The 23,634-nt window shown below is 39.8% G+C and overlaps 1 protein-coding gene across 2 annotated transcripts in view; it reads right to left on the reverse strand.

The window, feature by feature from the left end:
• LOC137653715 (tectonic-like complex member MKS1) overlaps positions 1-23,634 on the reverse strand; it is a 109,799-nt gene that overhangs the window by 55,991 nt on the left and 30,174 nt on the right. For both annotated transcript variants that reach the window (XM_068387316.1, XM_068387315.1), the window contains exons 5-7: positions 18,013-18,089; positions 16,927-17,058; positions 13,982-14,092 (exon numbers count right to left, since the gene is read on the reverse strand). In XM_068387316.1, coding sequence (XP_068243417.1) covers positions 13,982-14,092; positions 16,927-17,058; positions 18,013-18,089 — 320 coding nt within the window. The remainder of the gene's footprint in view (positions 1-13,981; positions 14,093-16,926; positions 17,059-18,012; positions 18,090-23,634) is intronic.

The raw sequence follows: 23,634 nt of genomic DNA on the forward strand, positions 1-23,634 counted from the left end.
AACCTCTCCTACACTCATTATCACCCCATACATCGTCAACAAATATCCTGACAAAAATTCTCCCAACTCCCTAGCCCAAACTCTCTTACTATCCCCATACTTAGCCTGACAAAACTTTTCATATTCCCTAAAGAAGTCATATACATCCCTACTGCTATGTTCATTAAACCTTTCACACCTAGGTACCTCTCTCATAAACACTGTCTTACAAACTTCCTCTACTTCATTCTCACTACTATCTTCACTGTCTACTCCCTTCTTGTTGCCTTCTTCATTCGAATACAATGAATCTAATTCTACACTCAAAGTCCTATCTTTAACTATTCCCTTCTTACCCTTTTTCTTACTTACCACCTTCACCCATTCATGATCATCCTCACTCACACCCTGACCTTTCTTCTTTTCTTTCTTCACATTTTCTTTACCTTTCTTCTCCTTCTTCCTATCACCCTTCGTTCCAATCTTACTATGTCTAGGCCCTTTACTTTCAATATCACTATCACTACCTTCCCCATTATCACTTACCCTATCCTCTTCCACCATCAACCCGTTACCAGAAGCAGAAGCCCCTCCTCCGACTGCACCTTCACCTATGACAGTTTTCATCATCCCCATTACTTGCCCTATCATAGCTTCCATTCGTTTCTCATTTTCTCGCATCCTCATCTCAACACCCTCTTCCACTCTCTCTACAGTTCCCTGAAGTTCCCTAAGTTTCCTTTGCATCTCCTCATTCTCACTACTTAACCTCGCATTCTCCAACAACAACCTCTCCTCTCGCTCATTAGACAACCGCAATTCCTCCTTTAAAATATGCAACTGTTCTTCCATTAACTCCATTTCAATACCATTAATATTTTAAGTAATTCCAAAACCTATTTACCCTTGTCCAACAGTCCAGTTTCAATCCCACCTTCGACAGTCCTTTACTTTCAGTCCCTGTTCGGGCGCCAAATTTATGTGGCGGGATGTAAACAAACACAACCCCCCCACACCCTTGATCACTCCTACTTTCTCAATATCCCACAATACAAACTTTCCCCTGACTCTACTTCAAACTGGACTCTTGGACAGAAGGAAAATGAAAACAAAACATAACCTTAACACTATATTCTTAAAAGTAAACGCAATCATAAACCAAAAAAAAAACACTTATCACGAATCATAAACAATATTAAATATAAAACCGTAACACCATTCAAATAAAAAAACCCTAACAACTTAAAATTAACACACCCAAAACCAATATTTGTTTATGAGTGGAACTCTTTATCCACACACACGTGACACACCAAAACCAATATTTGTTTATGTGTGGACGTCGTTGTCCACACAAGGGCCAACAGTCCTTTTATAGCCCAACCCCACAACTCGGTTGCAACGCCACAATATGGCAACACTTGACACTCAGTCAATACAAAAATGTTTTCATTGATTTAGTCCGTGAGCGTAATCATCATCATCATCATCCTCATCGGTATCATCATCATCAACAGCAATCAGAAGTACAGTAAATTCGGTCCGGGTCGTCAACAAATAAATCAATCTGAGCAGTCTTAAAACAATCTAATACAGGCCAGGTCGTCAACTAAAGATCGGCATTCAAAAATAACTCTCCAAAGGAGGAATCGCGGCCTGCCAAAAAAAATAAAAAAACACTTATGAACACTCCTAACTAACAACTATCGCACTATAATCAAAGATAAACAATAAACTTTCTATCATTCACGAACGCGCCTAACAAAAATGAATAAAAACAGTACTTACTCAGAACATAAAAACACTAAACAGCCGGCTTCCGAAGAACAAAAAAATGCAGAACCGACTCCTTCTATCGTTCGAGATCCAATGCTTTCGCCCAAGACATTCATCACCACCCTATCCTAGCTAAAAAAAATGTAAACAAACAACCTCAATTATACCAACAATCTTTCCAACTTCAAACAATCATTCGCTAATTACCCTTTTTCTTCGGCGCGCACCGCGGACACACAAAACACGCACACACAAACGCACATACACACATTCTCTCGCGCACGCGCGATCTAACAAAGCTAAAGCACATGAAATTCTCTCTCTCTCTCTCTGACAAAACTAAAGCAAATAAACACTTTCTTCTCTCTCTCTCTCTCTCTCTCTCTCTCTCTCTCTCTCTCTCTCTCTCTCTCTCTCTCTCTCTCTCTCTCTGACAAAACTTAAATAAACACACTCACACTCTCTCTCTCTCTCTCTCTCTCTCTCTCTCTCTCTCTCTCTCTCTCTCTTGATTTGGCAAACAAAAAATAAATTAAAATAAAATTAATCCTCCACAACGAAGCCCAGCCATCCTCTTAGGATGCTGAAAGACTCCCAGGAGCTGAAGTATCAAGGGCGGCAACCCATACAATAGGACCTCATCAAACCCCTAATCTGGGCGCTCTCAAGAAATGACATTTGACCACCCGCCAAATCAACCAGGATGCGAAAGGCTTCTTAGCCTTCCGTACAACCCAAAAACAAGATTAAAAACATTTCAAGAGACAGATTAAAAGGATATTGGAATTAAGGGAATGTAGTGGTAGAACCCTCACCCACTACTGCACTCGCTGCAACGAATGGACCCAGTGTGTAGCAGTCCTCATAAAGAGTCTGGACATCTTTTAAGTAAAATGACGCGAATACCGACTTGCTTCTCCAAAAGGTCGCGTCCATAATACTTTGCAGAGATCTATTTTGCTTAAAGGCCAAGGAAGTTGCTATAGCTATTACTTCGTGCGTCTTAACTTTAAGCAAGCATCGGTCTTTTTCATTCAAGTGAGAATGAGCCTCTCGGATTAAAAATCTGATAAAATATGACAAAGCATTCTTTGACATAGGTAAAGATGGTTTCTTAGCTGAGCACCATAAGGCCTCAGATCCACCTCATAAGGACTTAGTACGAGCTAAGTAGAACTTAAGAGCTCTAACTGGACACAGTACTCTTTCAAGTTCGTTGCCTACGATCTCTGACAGGCAAGGTATATCAAAAGACTTAGGCCAAGGACGAGAAGGCAGTTCATTTTTGGCTAGGAAACCAAGTTGAAGTGAACATGTGGCTTTCTCTGTGGAAAAGCCGATGTTCTTACTGAAGGCATGAATTTCACTGACCCTTTTAGCCGAAGCCAAGCACACTAGGAAAAGCGTCTTGAGGGTGAGATCCTTCAGGGAGGCTGAATGTAATGGCTCAAACCTGTCTGACATCAGGAACCTTAGGACCACGTCTAAGTTCCATCCAGGAGTTGCCATACGACGTTCCTTAGAGGTCTCGAAAGACTTAAGGAGATCTTGGAGATCTTTATTGTTGGAAAGATCTAAGCCTCTATGTCTAAAGACCGAAGCCAACATGCTCCTGTAGCCCTTAATAGTGGGTGCTGAGAGGGAGCGAACATTTCTCAGATGTAAAAGAAAATCTGCGATTTGGGCTACAGAGGTACTGGAAGAGGACACAGATGCTGACTTGCACCAGTCTCGAAAGACTTCCCACTTCGACTGGTATACTCTGATGGTAGAAGCTCTCCTAGCTCTCGCAATCGCACTGGCAGCCTCCTTCGAAAAGCCTCGAGCTCTTGAGAGTCTTTCGATAGTCTGAAGGCAGTCAGACGAAGCGCGGGGAGGCTTTGATGAACATTCTTTACGTGGGGCTGACGTAAGAGATCTACCCTTAGAGGAAGACTCCTTGGAATGTCTACCAGCCATTGAAGTACCTCGGTGAACCACTCTCTCGCGGGCCAGAGGGGAGCAACCAACGTCAACCTTGTCCCTTCGTGAGAGGCGAACTTCTGCAGTACCTTGTTGACTATCTTGAATGGTGGGAATGCATATAAGTCCAGGTGAGACCAGTCCAGTAAAAATGCGTCTATGTGGATCGCCTCTGGATCTGGGACTGGTGAGCAATAGATCGGTAACCTTTTGGTCAACGAGGTGGCAAAGAGGTCTATGGTGGGTTGACCCCAAGTCGCCCAAAGACTCTTGCACACGTCCTTGTGGAGGGTCCATTCCGTGGGTATCACCTGACCCCTCCGACTGAGACAGTCTGCCAAGACGTTCAAGTCCCCCTGGATGAATCTCGTCAACAGGGAGATGCCTCGATCTTTTGACCATATGAGAAGGTCCCTTGCGATCACGTACAGCGTGTGGGAGTGAGTGCCTCCTTGCTTGGAGATGTACGCCAAAGCTGTGGTGTTGTCTGAGTTGACCCCTACCACTTTGTTTCGAAGAATGCTTTCGAATTTCATCAAGGCCAAGTGGACTGCTAATAGCTCCTTGCCGTTGATGTGCATGCTCTTCTGAACTGAGGTCCACAGACCCGAGCATTCCCGACCGTCCAGGGTCGCACCCCAACCCAAATCCGACGCGTCTGAGAACAACACGTGGTTTGGGTTCTTGACTGCTAGGGACAAGCCCTCTCTCAGACTGATATTGCTGTCCCACAAGTTCAGGCATGCTTTTACTGGTTCGGAGACTGGGATTGATACCGTCTCTTAAAGTCTTGTCCTTGTTCCAGTGAGAGGCTTAATGGAACTGGAGAGGCCGAAGGTGTAGTCTCCCTAGCGAGACAAACTGCTCCAGGGATGAGAGAGTCCCTACGAGACTCATCCAACTCCTGACTGAACAACGTTCTCTTTTCAGCATTAGTTGGACTTTGAACAGGGCTTGTTCTATTCGGGTGGCAGACGGAAAAGCCCGAAAAACTGGACTGCGAATCTCCATCCCCAAATATAGAATAGTCTGGGATGGGATCAGTAGGGACTTTTCTAAGTTGACCAAAAGTCCCAACTCCTTGGCCAGACCCAACGTCCAATGTAGATCCTGCAGACAGCGATGACTGGACGATGCTCTGAGAAGCCAGTCGTCCAAGTACAGGGAGGCTCGGATCCCCGATAGATGAAGGAATTTTGCCACATTCCTCATGAGCCTCGTAAACACGAGAGGAGCAGGACTGAGGCCAAAGCACAGGGCTCGAAACTGGTACACCACATTCCTGTAGACAAACCTCAGAAACGGTTGGGAATCCGGGTGTATAGGAATGTGGAAGTACGCATTTCTTAGGTCGAGAGAGACCATCCAGTCTCCCTCTCTGACCGCTGCTAAGACGGACTTCGTGGTCTCCATCGTGAATTTTGTTTTCGTAACAAAAACGTTGAGCGCACTGACGTCTAGCACCGGCCTCCAACCTCCTGTATGCTTTGGTACTAGGAAGAGACGGTTGTAAAACCCCGGTGATTGAAGGTCCGAGACTTTCACCACCGCTCCCTTCTCTAGCAACAGAGACACTTCTTGATTTAGGGCTTGTCTCTTTGACTCCTCTCGGTACCTGGGAGAGAGGTCTATGGGAGTTGTTACTAGAGGAGGTTTGCGTACAAACGGTATTTTGTACCCCTCTTTGAGCAACAGAACAGACTCTTGGTCTGCACCCCTCTTCTCCCAGGCCTGCCAGAAGCTGTTCAATCTGGCCCCTACCGCTGTCTGAGGCTGTGGGCAGTCAGACTCTGCCACGGGAGGACTTGGCTCCTCTCTTTTTACCTCTCTTTCCCTCGGCACGAGAGCCTCCCCTGCTGGGAGCTCTGCCACGAAAGGGCGGGATAAATCTAGACGCAGGAGTCTCTATCCTGGGTCTCACAGCAAAGGATGAAGAAGGAGCCCCTTTGCGAGCAGAGGACGCCATCAGGTCATGAGTGTCCTTCTGCACGAGCGAAGCAGCTATATCCTTAACCAGCTGTTGTGGAAACAAAGCAGCCGATAAGGGAGCAAAGAGCAGTTCCGATTTCTGACAGGGAGTAACTCCTGCTGAAAGGAAAGAGCAAAGGGTTTCTCTCTTCTTCAAGACTTCCGACGTAAAGGTGGAGGCGAGCTCATTGGAGCCATCGCGGATGGCTTTGTCCATACAGGACATGATAAGTAAGGATACATCTTGGTCGGCAGACGAGATCTTTCTACTTAATGCTCCTAAAGACCAATCAAGAAAGTTAAACACTTCAAAGGCCCTGTATACGCCTTTAAGTAGATGGTCAAGGTCCGAGGGGGACCAACAAATCTTCGAGCGTCTCATGGCCAGGCGACGGGGAGAGTCTACGAGGCTAGAGAAGTCACCCTGGGCAGAGGCAGGGACTCCCAAGCCGAGAACTTCTCCCGTGTCATACCAGACGCTCGATCTAGAAGCAAGCTTAGAAGGTGGGAAGGCAAAGGCTGTCTTCCCCAAACTCCTCCTGGTATCCAACCAGTCGCCTAAAAGACGTAAAGCCCTCTTAGAAGAGCGAGAAAGCACTAGCTTAGTAAAGGCAGGCTTGGTAGCAGCTAAGCCTAGAGCAAACTCAGACGGAGGCGAACGAGGAGCAACAGAAACAAAATGATTTGGAAAAAGATCCTTGAAAATCATCATGATCTTCTTAAAATCCATCGAAGGTTGAACAGCCTTAGGTTCATCAACATCTGAAGGATTATCATCAGGATGAGGATCAGCAACGTCCTCATCTGAAGGAGCCTCGTCCAACAACTGATGAGTCTCAAGCAAGGGAGAGACCTGCCTTGGTGGCAATGCTTGACAAGCAGAGTCCACACGCACAGGAGCATCAGTAGCAGTCCAGGACGCTACGTCATGTAACTGCTTAACGGACTGACTAGCAACAACAACAGGAGCGGGAGGACGCTCGACGTCAACTCGAGACTGCTTTGACTGCCTAGACTGAGCAGTCAAAACAACTCTTGACTGCGGTGCTTGACGCTCAACGTCAAAACAAGTCAACTTCGCTGGTTGGCGAACGTCCTGAACGTCAACAGGAGCATGCGGCAGCGGCTGAACGTCCACAAGCGGCTGAAAGTCAACACGGGACTGCATCGAGTGAGGCTCTACGACACGTGACTGACGTGACTTTGTAACGTCAACGTCAACAGGACGAGCAAAGGCTCGTTTGGGCGGCTGACGGCCAGGATCTCGATCAGCTAAACTGCGAGGATCATCGTGAACCTGCTCAGCAGTATAGTCCTCCATAAGAGAGGCAAGCTTATTCTGCATATCTTGCAGTACAACCCATTTAGGATCAACGGGAGCGGGTGCGGTTCGAGACGAGGGTAACGTCTGTGACTGCAAAACATTGCCTACAATAAGACTCTCGGAGCCTGTGTTACGCTTCTGTTTAGGCGGCGAGCAGTCTTCCTATGACTGCACAGGGTCAGAGCTGTCCCAATGGCTACGACCAGGACGCTGGACCTGTCCTGAAGGGACTGACTTTCGCTTTAAGGGTCTCGAAACCTTGCTCCACGGTTTCTTACGCGAGAAGCCTTCGGATGACGAGGAAAACACTGCCTCGCTCGTCTTATGGTAGGGGCGGTCTTGACGAGACACGCCCGAAACCATAGAGGGAATGTCTGTTCGTTGGTTAAAGCCTCTCGAACCCATAAGTCCTACGACATTACTTCTCCCTGGGGCATGGGAGCTTGCAAGAGGTCTCGGACTAGGCGAACGACAGGCACGAACAGACGAACCCTCGGTCGCAACACTGATAACACTTTGCGCACTAATCACTTTATGTATCCCCACGATTTTCTAATGTGGCACTCTTACACTTTAACTCTTTTACATCCGCCATGAGTTGATTACGGTCCGTAGCTAACGATTCAACTCTCTCGCCCAAAGCTTGAATGGCACGTAACATATCCCGCATTGATGGTTCATGAGTGCTAGTAGAGGGTTCAGGCACAACTACTACTGGGGAAGGATTAGGTTCAGGGGCATGGGAGGAGGAAAATTCTAACGATCTAGAGGAACTTCTCCTCACCCTATCTCTCTCTAGCTTACGAGAATACTTATCAAACTCTAGCCAGTCGAATTCCGAAAGTACCACGCACTCATCACACCGATCTCCTAATTGACAGGTTTTACCCCGACAATTAGAACACACAGTATGTGGGCCGAGAGAGGCCTTTGGAAGACGTTTGTTACAATCCCTAGCATTACATTTACGAAATTTAGGAATTGGAGAAGGGTCAGCCATTTTGAAAAGTCAAAGAAAGTCCAAAAACAATCCAAAGTCATCAACAATTAAATCTATCCAAAAAAGAGTTCAAGAGTTTAAATTGAAGATAAAACACCTCCACTGCGAAAGCTCAAACCAAAAAGAAGTACTTCACCAAGACTGTTGAAAAACTCCAGGTTAACAGCGAGTAATGGAATCAACTTGTCGATCAGACCGACAGAGAAGAACTGGAGCTGTTTACATGTTTATGCGGTATCTGGCCGATAGTTGGCGCTGGTGGGCACACCCGCAACCTTCATAGCGATCGCTCGCGAGTTTTTGTGTTTTTCTGTCGAGCCGCCGGAGACGTCAGCTATTATATATTCACCGGCTAAGTTAAATATTTAAAAAAACAGATTAAAAGAGCAGTAATGAATAAGTAATGTAGAATATATTAAGATCAGTAACATTAAAATAAATCCATTAGTACAGTATATATAAACTATAAAGAGAGACTTGTGTCAGCCTGTTCAACATACAGACATTTGCTCCAAGTTTGAACTTCTGAAATTCCACCAATTCAACTGCCCGATTTGACAGATCATTCCACAATCTGGTCATAAGAAAAGTTGTAAATGTTGTAGAGGCTGTGCAATAAGTTCATGTGGTGGTGTATCCAATGATGTTAGTCTTCTAGAATCATTATAAACGTTGTAGAGGTTATCCAGTGATTGCATGTGGTGTTGTAGCCGGTAATTTTATCTGTCTGGAAATAAAACTTCTAGAATACTGTGTAGTATTCAGCCTTATGCTGGAGAAGGCATTATTGTTTGAATTAACTGCACACATAGTATTACCTGCAGGATGTACTATCTGGGAAGACCTGAATAAGAAGGATGGTCAGAATTATGAAAAATCTTATGCAACATCCATAAAGAACTAATTGAAAGTCAATGCCAGACTAATATTTAGATCAGAAATAAGAAATTTGATAGGCTGCAAGTACTTGTTCAACAAATTAAGATGAGATTCAGCAGCTGAAGACCAGACAGGGGAACAATAATTGAAACAAGGTAGAATGAAAGAATTAAAATACTCCTTCAGAATAGATTGATCCCCAAAAATCTTAAGACTTTCTCAATAAGCCATTTTTGTGCAATTGATGAAATAATTGACTAAATGCTTTTCTTTTTAAGAGTAAATTTGCAATAAAAAAATCACAAAAAAATTTAAGTCATATGATCTTAAGAAAAATTATCAATGCTGTTATCTGGATGTTGAGAAACCACTGTTCTTGGCCTACTTACAATCATAGTTTGAGTTTTGTTAGTGTTTAACTTCATATCCATAATTTACATCATGCTCTAATTTTAACTAGATCTCTATTAAAGGATTCAGCAACCCCAGATCTACATTCAAATGGAATTGATGCAGAGAGTAGCATCATCTGTATATGCAAAAAAGCTTGTTTTTTAGGCCAAAACACATATCATGTATACACAGAATATAGTATGAAAACTAATGGGGCAAGAGCACAACCCTGAGGAACACCGAATATCACATTCCTATACTCACTACGGTGCCCATCAAAAACTCTGCAATCTAACTGAAAAATTAATAATGATACTAAGAAAAGACCCACCTACTCCCAACTATTTTGAGTTTAAAAAAAGGGCCTCATGATTAACATGGTCAAAGGCAGCACTAAAATCAAGGCCAATTATACAAACTACCTAACCACAATCAAGAGATTTCAGCACAGCATTGGACATAGTAAAAAGGGCATCACAGGCTCCAAGGCCTTTTCAAAAGCCAAATTACAAACTATGGAACAGATGATTACCTCCAGCATACCTATTCAAACATTTTGCCAAAAGATATTAAAACACTTTAGACAATTTGTGAGTTATGGAAATTGGGCAGTAATCAGTTGGCTACAGTTACCGCAGACACATTTACTTAATGGAGTACAGTAACATTACCAATATTAAAAAACATGCTAAAAGAACCTCTTCTTGCTAACTTGTGGAAAAAACAGACAACTCAAGAGAAAAGAAATCGGCAGTCTTTATAAAAAACAAAAGAAAAATATCATCTAGGTCTACACCTCCATAAGCATCAAGGTCCACCATGAGATTTTTAAGTTCAAGGGACTGAAAAGCTAAACTAGATAGTTTAGCCTCAGGAAAACAGGAATGAGGAAAATAAAGTTTCTCATTACTCTGCATACTGCAAAACACATTCAGCCAAAAGGGTTACCTTTTCCTCTGGACAGTGACTGACAGAGCCATCAGGTTTAAGTAAGGAAGACTGCAGATTTATGGGTAGCCCACCACTTATGTTCTTGGGTTGTAATAAAAAGGGTTTCTTTTATGGTTAAACTGTATTCCTTTTCAGTTGAAGAATAAATTACCTGAACAACAACTCTTATCCGAGTATGGTTATTCCAAGTCAAATCGGATCTGTTACCCTTCCAAAGATGACAAGCTTTCTGTTTCTCCTAATAAGCATGGCTACAACATCCTTGAACCAGAGTTTGTCTTTCCCTCAGTATTTTAGCACAAGAGAAGGGACACACCTATCAATTATGTTAACCAGATTCTTAATCAAAAGAGCAACAGGCTCAACATTTTTATACAATTGAGATCTATTCCAATTCATACAATTTCCATCAAGAACCTGATTGTTGTGCAAATTGGTTTATGGGAGAGGTCAATGACCAGTCTTTAGTCTGCAGTTGACCTCTCCTCCAGGAAGAATCAATTAAAGAATATCGGAGATGCAACTTTTATTTTCAAATGAAATCTTCCCCAAACATTCCTTTCACATCTGCTACAATACAAGGGTTTTCGGTGATATGGGAGATACAAACACTATTTGTCTGCAGAATGGGTAATGGCTGGTGGCCCCAAAAACCTGGTAAGTACCCATCCTGAAGGACAATCACTACCTAAGGATCAGCCCAGTCTCTCTGCCAGGTTACATAGTGGCATGTGAGGCATCCTTTTACTCACGGCAGCAGGAGAGGGGAGCTCCAACATAAGCAGTCCCTTGGTAGTAAAACTGGTCAGGTTGGGGACCTTGAAAGGACTAATTATGCCCAGTATCCTTCTGGGTGGAAGAAGTTGCATGAGGTCCTAGGGTCTAGAGAAGGTCATGGTGACCTTCTTCCTCACTGATCCTTAAGCATGGCTACACCTGAAGGTTTGTCTGCGGACACCCTCAAAGACCAAGAACCCTTGACAGAGACTGCACAGTGGATCAGAGAGTCCTGCAAAGCAGTTCTCCATTTTTACAACCACGCCTACCTGTGACTCCTCACCAAGAGTAACGTTGACTTCACACCAAAGTGTTTCAAAGCACCAGTGCTACCTCTTGACCAACAAGTTTGAGAATGGAGACATCACAACATCTCTCTCCTTCACAGTCTCAGGGGAAGCAGTACACTCTCTCACTGGCACTCGTAACACAGACACAGGGCTGGTGTTACTGGTTGAGGGAGTATTCAAAACCAATGAACCTGGGGTCACGGATGCATTCACATGTCCATATATACACATATAAACTAATTCTTAAAGGTTTTATATTGGTAATTATTGCACAAATTATAGCCCCTAACATTAAAAATGAATAAAAACTAATAATTCACCATAAAAGTAGAAATAATTGACAAAGTAACAAGCACTTTATCTTTGAATGAGAGTTGAGGCTGGTGTCCGGGAAGATCAGAATGTAAAGGATGGTCAGAATTATAAAAAAATCTTATGCAACATGCATAATGAACTAATTGAACGACAGTGCCAGAGATTAATATCTAGATCAGGAATAAGAAATTTAATAGACTGTAAGTTCCTGTCCAACAAATTGAGATGTGAATAAGCAGTTGAATTGGTGGAACCTCAAAAGTTCAAACTCGCAGCAAATGTTTTTATGTTGAACAGGCTGAAATAAGTATTTTTTTTATTCTATATATTATTTATCTGTTTTAATGTTGTTAATGTTTTGTTAAATATTTTACTGTACCTGTATTTTAATTTTTCCATTACAGTACTTCTGATATTGTTTATTTATTTCCTTTCCTCACAGGGCCATTTTTCCCTGTTGGAGCCCTTTGGCTTATAGTATCTTTCTTTTCCAACTAGGGTTATAGCTTGGCTAGTTTATAAATAAATAAAGGAACCTGCTTTTGTCTAACCTTTGAAATGTGATTTTTCACATTTTCTCTTGATGCTCTACCTTATGGAATTCCAACAGCTTCTGGGTCGTCAGCTGCTTGCTGTTTTTCAAGATCATTGATGTTGTCACTGTCCACTTCCAACCCCATTGTCTTTCCCAAAGCCACAGTTTTATTGTCAACTGATTGGGTTAGAATTCCTTAATACTGTGTTCAGAAACTTATTCTGGTCATTGTTTTTTCCAAGCAAAATTGAGGGTTTGATGGTGGCCGCTTAACAGGCTTTACCAATGATCTAGAGGCTATTAAAAATCTTGAAATGGTCCTTTCAAAACTCTTAAGAGCATTATGTTGATCCCTTTGGTGACCTGAAAGCATCACTGGAACATTGCTTTTGCGTAAAGCTTCTTAAAGTTTGAGATAACCTGTTGACCATTGAGTTGGAGTATTGGAGTGGTGTTTGGCACCAGGAACTTGATCTTTACAAATTTGAACTCTTCCATTTGGTCTTCTTCAAGGCCCGCAGGATGGGCAGGAGCATTATAAATAACTAACATAACTTTAAGTGAGAGGTTCTTTAAAAGGTACCTGTACTTTTTTATCTCAGGACTGAAAGCCTCACTGACCCATTCAACAAACAAAATGTGAATCACCCAAAATTTATTGTTTGACCTTCATATGATGATCAGTTGCTTCTTCTACAGTGTGCACTTCTTAAAGACTCCTGGATTCTCCGAGTGATACACCAAGAGAATTAGCACAAAACAGCATGGTTAGACGCTCTTTCATGGGCTTGTGACTGGGAATCGCCTTTTCTCCGTCAGTAATGAAGGTCCTCCTGGGCATCTTATTCCAAAACCGACTGGTCTCGTCACCATCAAAAACTTGTTGTCGTATGTAAGACTCAGCCTCATGAGCTTTTTATCATCAACAACAAACACCTCTGCTGCCTTGACATCAGAGTTTGTAGCCTTGCTGTGCTGCACAACACTATGGATGCCAATTCTCCTCCTGAAATCTTTGAAGAACCCCCTTGAATATTTCTTTTTTATTTTCTGCAGATGTACCAGGCTCCTTTTTCAAAAGATCAGTATATAATACCACTGTTTTTTCACAAATAATATTTTTGGTAAGCACATTACCTGCTAACTGCTTCTCATTAATCCAAATAAGCAGTTTTTTAACATTATCATGGACACGTAACCGTTGTTTCGTCAATGTCAACACTCCTTTTATAACATCAATTGATTTGATATCATCTTTCTTCTTTAGAATTGTACAAATGGTGGATGTTGTACAATTGTACGGTCAGCCACACACTTACCTTGTGTTTTGAAATAATTCTTTTCACCTCTATGGAAACCATCTTCTTCTGTCTTTTTTAACTATCTTAGGGATCACTGTCATGATATTATACAGTACTGTTAAAGAAAATTCCATCAAAACTCAACAAAGATCTGTTCCAAAGACGCTCCATGGAGATGATGCTTTTATAATTACTGCTTGGAGAGTGGAAGGGTAAATGGGGTGATGCAAGCTAATGTGAGACAAAATGAAGTAAAATCACATGACCACAATATGCAAACAACATGGGTGGCATAGCTTCATTCGTACTTGTCTAAGAAAAATACCCATACTTCATAAAAGATTTGCTTTCAGACCGATGCAATACTTGTAAATCAATAAAAAAAATCTATGCTCATATTCATAGTTACTCATAATAAAAGGTACAGTACTGGTACTGTAAAAGAGTAATGTATTCTTTGTTAATCCCAAATAATTTTGTATAACACTCTTCCTTATATAGTGAAACTCAAAATTAAATTTTATTACTTACCTATAAGGCTTGGTGTTTGGCTTACTGAAGTCAGGCGCTATGGTGAGAAGACTATTGACATTAAAACGCAGCGCACAAAGAATTACTTCATATGCTCTGCTATCTCCCAAGCTAAAGAAGGTAAAAGAATTTTTAATTATAATTATTAAAGTGACTTATGTGCTAAAATAAAATTTATTTTTTAATATTTAAAAATCTTTAACTTTAAAGATGCTATGTTGCAAATCAATATCTCTGATTCCTCTAAAAAGTTTGTAGTAGGGAGACATTTCTCACAAAGTGAAGCCCCAAGTAATGTCTTTTACAGTTCTTACTAACTCGTCAAAAAAGAAATACAGTACGTGATGGCACCGAATGGTACAGTTCTAAGACAATTCCACCGAGTTCAGTTTCCCGAGCAAGAAAAGTTTGTGACAGGATTTATGTTGGTAGTCCTGACCAGAGATGTGAGGGAGTCTTCATACACTGGTGGTAGGTATAGGGTTGTTGGCATGAATATTACTGCTTACAGAGATCGAGAGACAAATAAAACATCAAATCAATAATACCAAATTATGCATCTCTCTCTCTCTCTCTCTCTCTCTCTCTCTATTCTTTATAATCCATTATATACCCTCATCCATCATATACGTACTGTGTATATGAAATAACTATACCTCCTGTTCTCATTATATCACCATTATATTAGGCATGAATGTAAAGAGAGTTCTGTATAAGAAAGTGATTGTACCAACTGTGATGTATGGATCGGAGTTGTGGGGAATGAAATAGACGGAGAGACAGAAATTGAATGTGTATAAGATGAAGTGTCTGAGGAGTATGGCTGGTGTATCCCGAGTAGATAGGTTAGGAATGAAGTAGTGAGGGTGAAAACGGGTGTAAGAAATTATTTAGCAGCTAGAGTGGATATGAATGTGTTGAGGTGGTTTGGCCATGTTGAGAGAATGGAGAATGGCTGTCTGCTAAAGAAGGTGATGAATGCCAGAGTTGATGAGAGAAGTACAAGAGGAGGGCCAAAGTTTGGGTGGACGGAGTGAAGAAAGCTCTGGGTGGTAGGAAGATAGATATGAGAGAAGCAAGAGATTGTGCTAGAAATAGGAATGAATGGCGGGAGATTGTTACGCAGTTCCAGTATGCCGTGCTGCTTCCTCCAGTCGCCTTGGATGACCACGGAGGTAGCAGCAGTAGGGGATTCAGCGTTATGAAGCTTCATCTGTGGTGGATAACGGGGGAAGGTGGGCTGTGGCACCCTAGCAGTACCAGCCGAACTCGGTTGAGTACCTCGTCAGGCTGGGAGGAGCGTAGAGAGGAAAGGTCCCCTTTTTTCATTTGTTTGATGTCGGCTACCCCACCAAATTGCGGAAAGTACCTTGGTATATAGATAGATATTTATTGCTACTATCATTACCAATACCAGTAAAATTATCATCAGTATTATAAATGAATACAGTATATAATAATCAAAATCCATCAGTAAATAGAAAACAAAATGGCAAATTATATACTATACAAAAACTAGAAAGGCAACTTTTGGCCCATATTAATCTTTTACAAAAATGAATGCCTAATGGCTTTATCATCACAACATCACCCTACTCTAAAAGGGCATTTTTGGGAATATAAATTTTTAGACTAAAAATGGCCAAAATCCCCCCAAAAAATCATTCTGAAGTGGTGTGTGCAAAAATTGTGAATAATGTCCTGTTGACTATAAGCATTTCCATACCAAATTTCAGGTCATATGGTTTAAATACCAGGGCATAGGAGCAAAAAATGCAAATTTTTCACAAAATAGACTAAAGTCACTAAAACTAATAATTTTGAAGTGATGTATACAAAAAATGTGACTTACATCCAGTGGCTATATATCCAAGGTACCCTCATTAGAAACTTCAGGTCATTTGGTGTAAATATGAGAGCACAGGAGCTGAAAATTTAAATTTTTGGTCTAAAAATGAACAAAGTGGCAAATTTAACCATTTTGAACAAACGTATGTTGAAAATGTTGATGACTTCCTATTGGTATTTATCTAAGGCAAGCTAACCTTGTTGGTACAACTCTTGGAGTGTACAGTATTCCCTCAGCTAACAAGGTTTGGAGCAAGGTTGTTTAAGCTCCTGGTTATTTGTATTACTATCAACAGAGCATAAGGTTTATGTTTTATTGAATAGTTTCAGTAACATCCTCATGGTCAACATCATATAAGCCACACACACACACACACACACACACACACACACACACACACACACACACACACAGAGAGAGAGAGAGAGAGAGAGAGAGAGAGAGAGAGAGAGAGAGAGAGAGAGAGAGAGAGAGAGAGAGAGAGAGAGTGTGTGTGTGTGTTCGCGCACCTGCGTTACTAATTTGTCCAAATTATGTGCAAAATTTTTTAACAATATTTGGGAATTTAATAAACTACAGTACATGGTTGAAGTAGGGTATGGCATGATCTAATGCCTTGCTTAGAATAGGCATAATATACTTGTATTGAATTGATATGAAATTGTTCCCTCTATCTTGTTAAAATTGTTCCCTCTATCTTGTTAAGTTTGTTGGCAAAAACTTCAGTGGCAAAACCCCTTCAACACCAGTCTCAGGGCTCCATTCCATCTTAACTTTTTTTGTCCGTGCTACTAGCACACATGCTGCTGGAAATCCATCTTTCTCGGGAAACTTGACCCTGTGGAACTGTCTGGAACTGTACATGCATGCTGAATAGAAACTAATGGGAACAAAATGGAAAAATATACATAAAAGCATTGCAAATGGAAGTCCTCATTGTTCACATACTGAAACCTAGGCATAAAATTACCCGTCCATTAAACTCATCACTAAAATTACTATGATTTATGACAGAAATGTAGAAATATCAACAAATTGAAATTTCTTTCCAATGAATATGAAGTTATCTAAATGTACCATATAACCTTAGTGTTACCTTTCAGGTGGTGCTAAATCAGCCATGATGTAAAAATATTGATGCTCTGCACTGGTATCCTTTTTCGGCTCGGTTTTCTTCTTGACTTTGAAAATTGGCTCGGGATGATCGACACTATCCTTGCTGCCCCTCCTTTCACAACATTCCATTAAAAAATTGTACTTGAGTAGGAAAAGAATTTTCAGTGATGAATTAAAGCAATAGTTTCTTGTATAACTATAAATGCCTATTTGTATTTATTGTTAGGTAACATTATATACTACGGCTATTATGTAATCTTTTGCTAAGATCCCTATCCAGCATTGCTGGTGGCTTGAAGTGGTCTTTATTGAGAAAAATAGGCTGGGGAGACAAACTATTATAAAGAGAATTTTCAAACCCTTGTTTAATACAATATAAGCCTTTATGTATCTTCTGTTAAGATAATGTACTGTATGCACTGTTCCATAAAGAGTGAACACTCTCCTGTATATATGTGTGTAATATATACACAATGTATTCATACATACATACATACATACGTACACACACACACACACACACACACATATATATATACAGGGTATATATATATATATATATATATATATATATATATATATATATATATATATATATATATATATATATATATATATATATATATATATATATATATATATATATATATATATATATATATATATATATATATATATATATATATATATATATATATATATATATACACACATGTATATAATGTGTGTGTGCAGTATATACTAATTCACAAAATGGAAAGCACAAAAAGACCTGAAAAATTACCGCCCAAAAAGTTTACTCTTAGTAATATATAAAATATTTACAAAGATAATATTAGGCCGAATATAAAGACAGCTAAACTTTAATCAACCATGAGAGCAGACAGGATTCAGAAGCAGGTATTCAACAACTGACCATACTCATGTAATTAACGAACTAATGATAAAATCAACGAGTATGACAAGCCACTATGTATGACATTTATAGACAATGAGAAAGCTTTTGATTCTGTCAAAACTTCAAGAGGAAGAATTTTCATGAACCTTTTTAATGCTTTAACTATACCTCACAGTAGAGTTGTTTCTCCTTCGCTCCAAGACTTCTGGCTCCAGTCCTTCTGATGTTGATGCCCGTTCATGAATCTGTGGGGTAAATAAGTTGTCTTCAAAAGACATCAAAATTTGCATGTACAGTGAACCCTCGTTTATCGCGGTAGATAGGTTCCAGACCCGACCGCGATAGGTGAAAATCCGCGAAGTAGTGACACCATATTTACCTATTTATTTAACATGTATATTCAGACTTTTAAAACCTTCCCTTGTACGTAGTACTGTTAACAAACTACCCTTTAATGTACAGAACACTTAATGCATGTACTACAGTACCCTAAACTAAAACAGGCACAAATATTAAAGGCGATTTTATATCATGCATTTCCTAAACACGCCAAAAAGCACGATAACAAATGGCAACCAATGTTTTGTTTACGTTTCTCTAATCATAATGAAGAAACAAACACATTTAGTGTACATATCTGTGTATAAGTTAGTTTTTGCATCGATTACTGTATATTGATTATACAGTATGTTGATTTTGTTATTACCAATGTTTTACTTAATTTTTCTTAGGACTTCCAAATGAAATGTTTTTCTTTATGACGCCGCCTGAAACGACGGCGTCATAAAGTACGCTCAGTAAACAACCACGCTCAGTAAACAAAGAAGGTATTTAACGTGCATGATGAAAGTGATAAATAATGATATTTACAGTAAAAGCTTTTAGAAAATATGTTATTACAAATATTATTTACCGTATCTATATAAAATCATACAGTACATACTGTACGTAGCAAAGCAGGAAAACAATTTACGAGAGAGAGAGAGAGAGAGAGAGAGAGAGAGAGAGAGAGAGAGAGAGAGAGAGAGTGTTTTACGTACGTAAATGTAAATTTTAAACAAAAAAAATATGATAGGTTACAACATGTATACTCTTCAGACTTTAAAACCTTCCCTTTAACCTAATGCATACAGTACTAAACTAAAACAGGCACAAATATTAAAATGTTAGAATATTAAAGTAAAAAATAAAGATTGTTACTGTACTCACCACGAAAGAAGTTCAAGAAAAACTTGAATGATGATGGCGATGAATTTGCTGCACAGTAGAAATGATGATGATGAAGCTGATGATGTCTTCTACTGTGCAGCCAATGATAGTATTTTACGTCTCTTCAGACGGAGGTGTCTTTTCCTGGGACACCTCTTCAACTTCTTACTGGGACACTTCTTCAATTTCTTCCGAAGGCATAGTAGCAGGAGGAACTGGCTCTTTTTTGCGAGGCTGGAAGAACATTGTGATCGGAAGTTGCTGCCACTGCTTCTTTTTTCGCTCGAAGAGCATCCTGTAGGGAGTCATGTGTTCATCGATCTTGTTGCAGAATTGCATAGACCGAACCATATCCTCGTCCCACTCTTGCAACATTTCTTTCACCTCCTTCGCAAGGTTGCAGAGCTTGGCAAGCCGTTCTAATGTTAAGCCCGTTTCTTCGACAATTTCTTGGATCTCTTCCTGTGTTTCACTGTCTTCTTCACTGGCCGATTTCGTCAGGTCTTCGAGGTCTGTGGCCGTGTAACTTCTGCCTTCTTTCAACATATCGAGAAGCGTCATCTTCTCAGAAATCATCCTCATCTTTCGGTGGTGTTTAGGCTCACTACCAGCCTTAGTAGAAGCAGAACGCTTGGGAGCCATTGTACAGTAGAGTTTAACAGAAAGTTCAACAAAAAGTTCAACTTAAAACAGTCACGCACAGCACAGATTAAAGTTCACAATAACTTAACAACGTCTACACAGCGATACGGCGGGAGAGAAAGTGACCGCGAAAAGATGCTGCGGGTTGGAGAAGCGGTCAAAACACCAATCACAGGCTAGATTACAAAACTTGGGTTCTGATTCGTCATCTATCAGCGCTTGAACCAATCACAATCCGTCTTATATGCTACGTAGGTTACCAATTCAAAGTACAAGGTACCCTACGTATACAGTAATAATAATAATAATGGTAATAATAATAATAAATAATGATAATAATAATAATAATAATAATGATAATAATAATAACAATAATAATTTTAATAGCAACAACAATAATAATAATAATAATGATAATAATAATAATACAGCTTTACGTAGGCTATTTTACGCTTGTTTTGTTGTAGGCTCTCTCTCTCTCTCTCTCTCTCTCTCTCTCTCTCTCTCTCTCTCTCTCTCTCTCTCTCTCTCGTACGCTTATTCGAGATGTGATTTTTGCAACAAAGAATATTATTGGATGCAGTACTACGTACGTATACATACAAAAGATTCATGGAAAAGAAGCACATCCATTACATTTGTAATACAGTAGTAGCCATCAGCAGCCTTACACCATTCTAATATGGTATGACTGCATCTGATTTGCGTTCATTGTTCGATTTAATTTTACTACGTACTGTATACAGTACTGTACTGAATTATCGTATGGTCACATTCTCTTTTCGTGTTTTATTTCTTTCTGTGCTGAATTATATGTCATATGTAATGCAATGAACAATCAGTAAGAGCAGATATTACTAATTATAGTATCAATGGAATTACAGGTAACGAAATACAGTATCGTATTTGGGGTCTTCTGATATCGCGGTATTTTCGAAATTTCCGGAAAATCCACGATATGTATATATATATGGGTTATGAAAAAAACCCGCGAAGTGGTGAATCTGCGATGGTCGAACCGCGAAGTAGCGAGGGCTCACTGTAACTGAAAATTACATCAAGTAATAACCTTGGGTAAAATAAAAATACATTAAAATTAGGTTTTTATAAGAATAAAACTGACCTCTCTTATACAAACACAATAACATTAAGCCTCAATTTTGTGTGAAAGCACAGGACACTTATCTTCTGATATTCCTAAGTCAGAAGAGCTAAAAACATGTGCTTATGCATAAAAACCTCTAAGCCATCTGTAAAGAGTAACTGTTTTTCTCATTCTTTTGCATAAATTATCATTAATCAGCAAGATAAAAGGAATTGGGCTACTATAGGCACTACTCTTAAAAAGTTGGGTTTGTATGAAATGATTTGCTAAAAGAACAGTTTTATTTCTATGAGCTCACCTTGGGTTCATATAGCTTCTTACTCAAACGAAATTTAATTGTAGACATTTACCTTAAAATTACAAATTTCATATTTTCACTCACTTCAATAGCTTTACACTCCTAGTCTCTAAAATTTAAAACTTCCCATTTTCTCTCACTTCAATAGCCTTACCACCCTAGTCCCAAAATTGTATATATAGGGAAGTATATGGCAATGAACAAGGATTGGGTATGCCTTTTCAGTTTACTCTTCGTTAGTTATCGCGATGCATGGATGTCTTTTCACTCAAAGAATACAAATATGGAAAATTTGAAAATTAATTTGCATTTCCCTAACTATACAAACCCAAGTCCTTTGAAATTGTGAATATTTCAAGTACAGTGGGAGAGGCCATAAAAATTGTTAAAGATCTAGTTAACAACAAGATGTGAGTGCAAGTGGGGCTACTAAATGACACTTGTTTGTATAGCTAGAAAAAATAAAAATTATTTTCAAAAATTTTCCTTATTCCTAAGTGAATATAAATCTTTCATCCTTTAAAATAGGGAAGCACACTTACTGGTGGTAGTAAGTCCCTTAGAACTAAACTGGTCGATTCTTTTTCTTCCCTGGATTATGCCTGTCTACCTAGTCTCACCGAGATGCAACTATATGTCTGTACTTGTGCGGTTGAAATCTAAAGTGAAGAGTGTGGGTGGGGCTAAAGATTTCAACAGATGTTTCAGTTCTGAAGAAGACATTCTTCAATTTAAAGGACAAAAGGTTCCTCCGTAGTTCCTTAGTTAGGTTCATCATCCTCATCATCTCCTACGCCTATTGACGCAAAGGGACTCGGTTAGATTTCGCTAGTTGTCTCTATCTTGAGCTTTTAAAACAATACTTCTCCATTTATCATCTACTTCATGCTTCATAGTCCTCAGCCATGTAGGCCTGGGTCTTCCAACTCTTCAAGTGCCTTGTGGAGCCAATTGAAAGTTTGGTGAACTAATCTCTCCTGGGGAGTGCGAAGAGCATGCCCATACCATTTCCATCTACCTCTCACCTTGATCTCATCCACATATGGTACTCGAGTAATCTCTCTTATAGTTTCATTTCTAATCCTGTTCTGCCATTTAACTCCCAATATTTCTCTTAGGGCTTTGTTCTCAAATCTACATAATCTGGTTGATATTGTTATACCAAGATTCATGTCCATACAGTAACAATGATCCCACTAAACTGATATATAGCCTGATTTCTAAATGTAATTTCAAGCAATTTTATTTCCAAATTTTACTTAACCTGGCCATTGTCTGATTTGCTTTTTTTCAATCTTTCATTAAACTCAAGTTCTAAAGATCCTGTATTTGAGATCATAGTTCCTAAATATTTAAATGATTCCACCTTATTAAACCTTTCTCCTTCTAATGATATTTCATCTTCCACTGCACATTCCATTCTCATCATCAGTCTTTTTTCTATTTATCATGAGCCCAACCTCATGTGATATTTCATGCAATCTGGTAAGCAAGCTTTGCAAGTTCTGTGGTGTTCTGCTAATAAGAATGGCGTCATCAGCATACTCTAGGACAGCTAATTTGGTTACCAATCCAGTCCAATCCTTCTCCACCATCCCCAACTGTTCTATGCATTACAAAACCCATGAGGAGGATAAACAACATAGGTGACAACATATTCCCTTGGAGTATTTAACTGTTCACTGGAATTTTGTATGGTAGGACTCCACTAAAATTAACTTTGCATTTGCTATGCTCATGAGCAGACTTGATTAAATTTACATATTTGACAGCAGCTCCATAATAACGCAGGACTCTCCAAAAAATTGGCCGGTGCACACTATCAAAGGCTTTATTATAGATAACAAATGACATCAAAAGTGGATTTCTATATTCTATACATTGCCTTAAAATAAAAATTTGGTCAGTACAACTTCTACCTTTTCTAAATTTTGCTTGTTCATCTCTCAGCTTTTCATCAATCTTTCTCTCTAATCTCTTAAGAATGAGCATACTACATTATATATTTTCATGACTACTGACGTAAAGTGATGCCTCTGGAATTATTGCAATCAGTCAGATCTTTTTTTGACACCTTCACCAACACTCCCCGCTCCCATTCATCAGGCTTCGCCTCTTCACGCCACATTCTACAAAATAACTTGTAAGTAATCTAAGAGACTCAACCAGTATCACCTCAGCAGTTATTCCATAGTATCCAGGGGCTTTTCATCTCTTTGAGTTTTTTTATGATAGCTTCGACTTCAAACACACTGAATTCATTCATGGGCACATCAAGGTCTTCCTCAGCTTTTGGTATATCAATCAAATTATTCCTTTCATATCTCCTATCCATAACTCCCATATTATCTAAAGGTTTTGAACGTCTTCTGGCAAAACTTCTTAATAGGTTTGCTGACGTTAATCACCTACTCCCTAGTTTGCAATTTGGTTTTCGTAAAGGCCTTGGAGCATGTGATGCCATTCTTACAAACTACAATGCTGTACAGAAATCCCTTGATTGTGGTCAGGAAGTTCGTATGATTGGCTTTGATTT

Source organism: Palaemon carinicauda, chromosome 14 (assembly GCF_036898095.1).
Source record: "Palaemon carinicauda isolate YSFRI2023 chromosome 14, ASM3689809v2, whole genome shotgun sequence".
Classification (NCBI taxonomy): domain Eukaryota; kingdom Metazoa; phylum Arthropoda; class Malacostraca; order Decapoda; family Palaemonidae; genus Palaemon; species Palaemon carinicauda.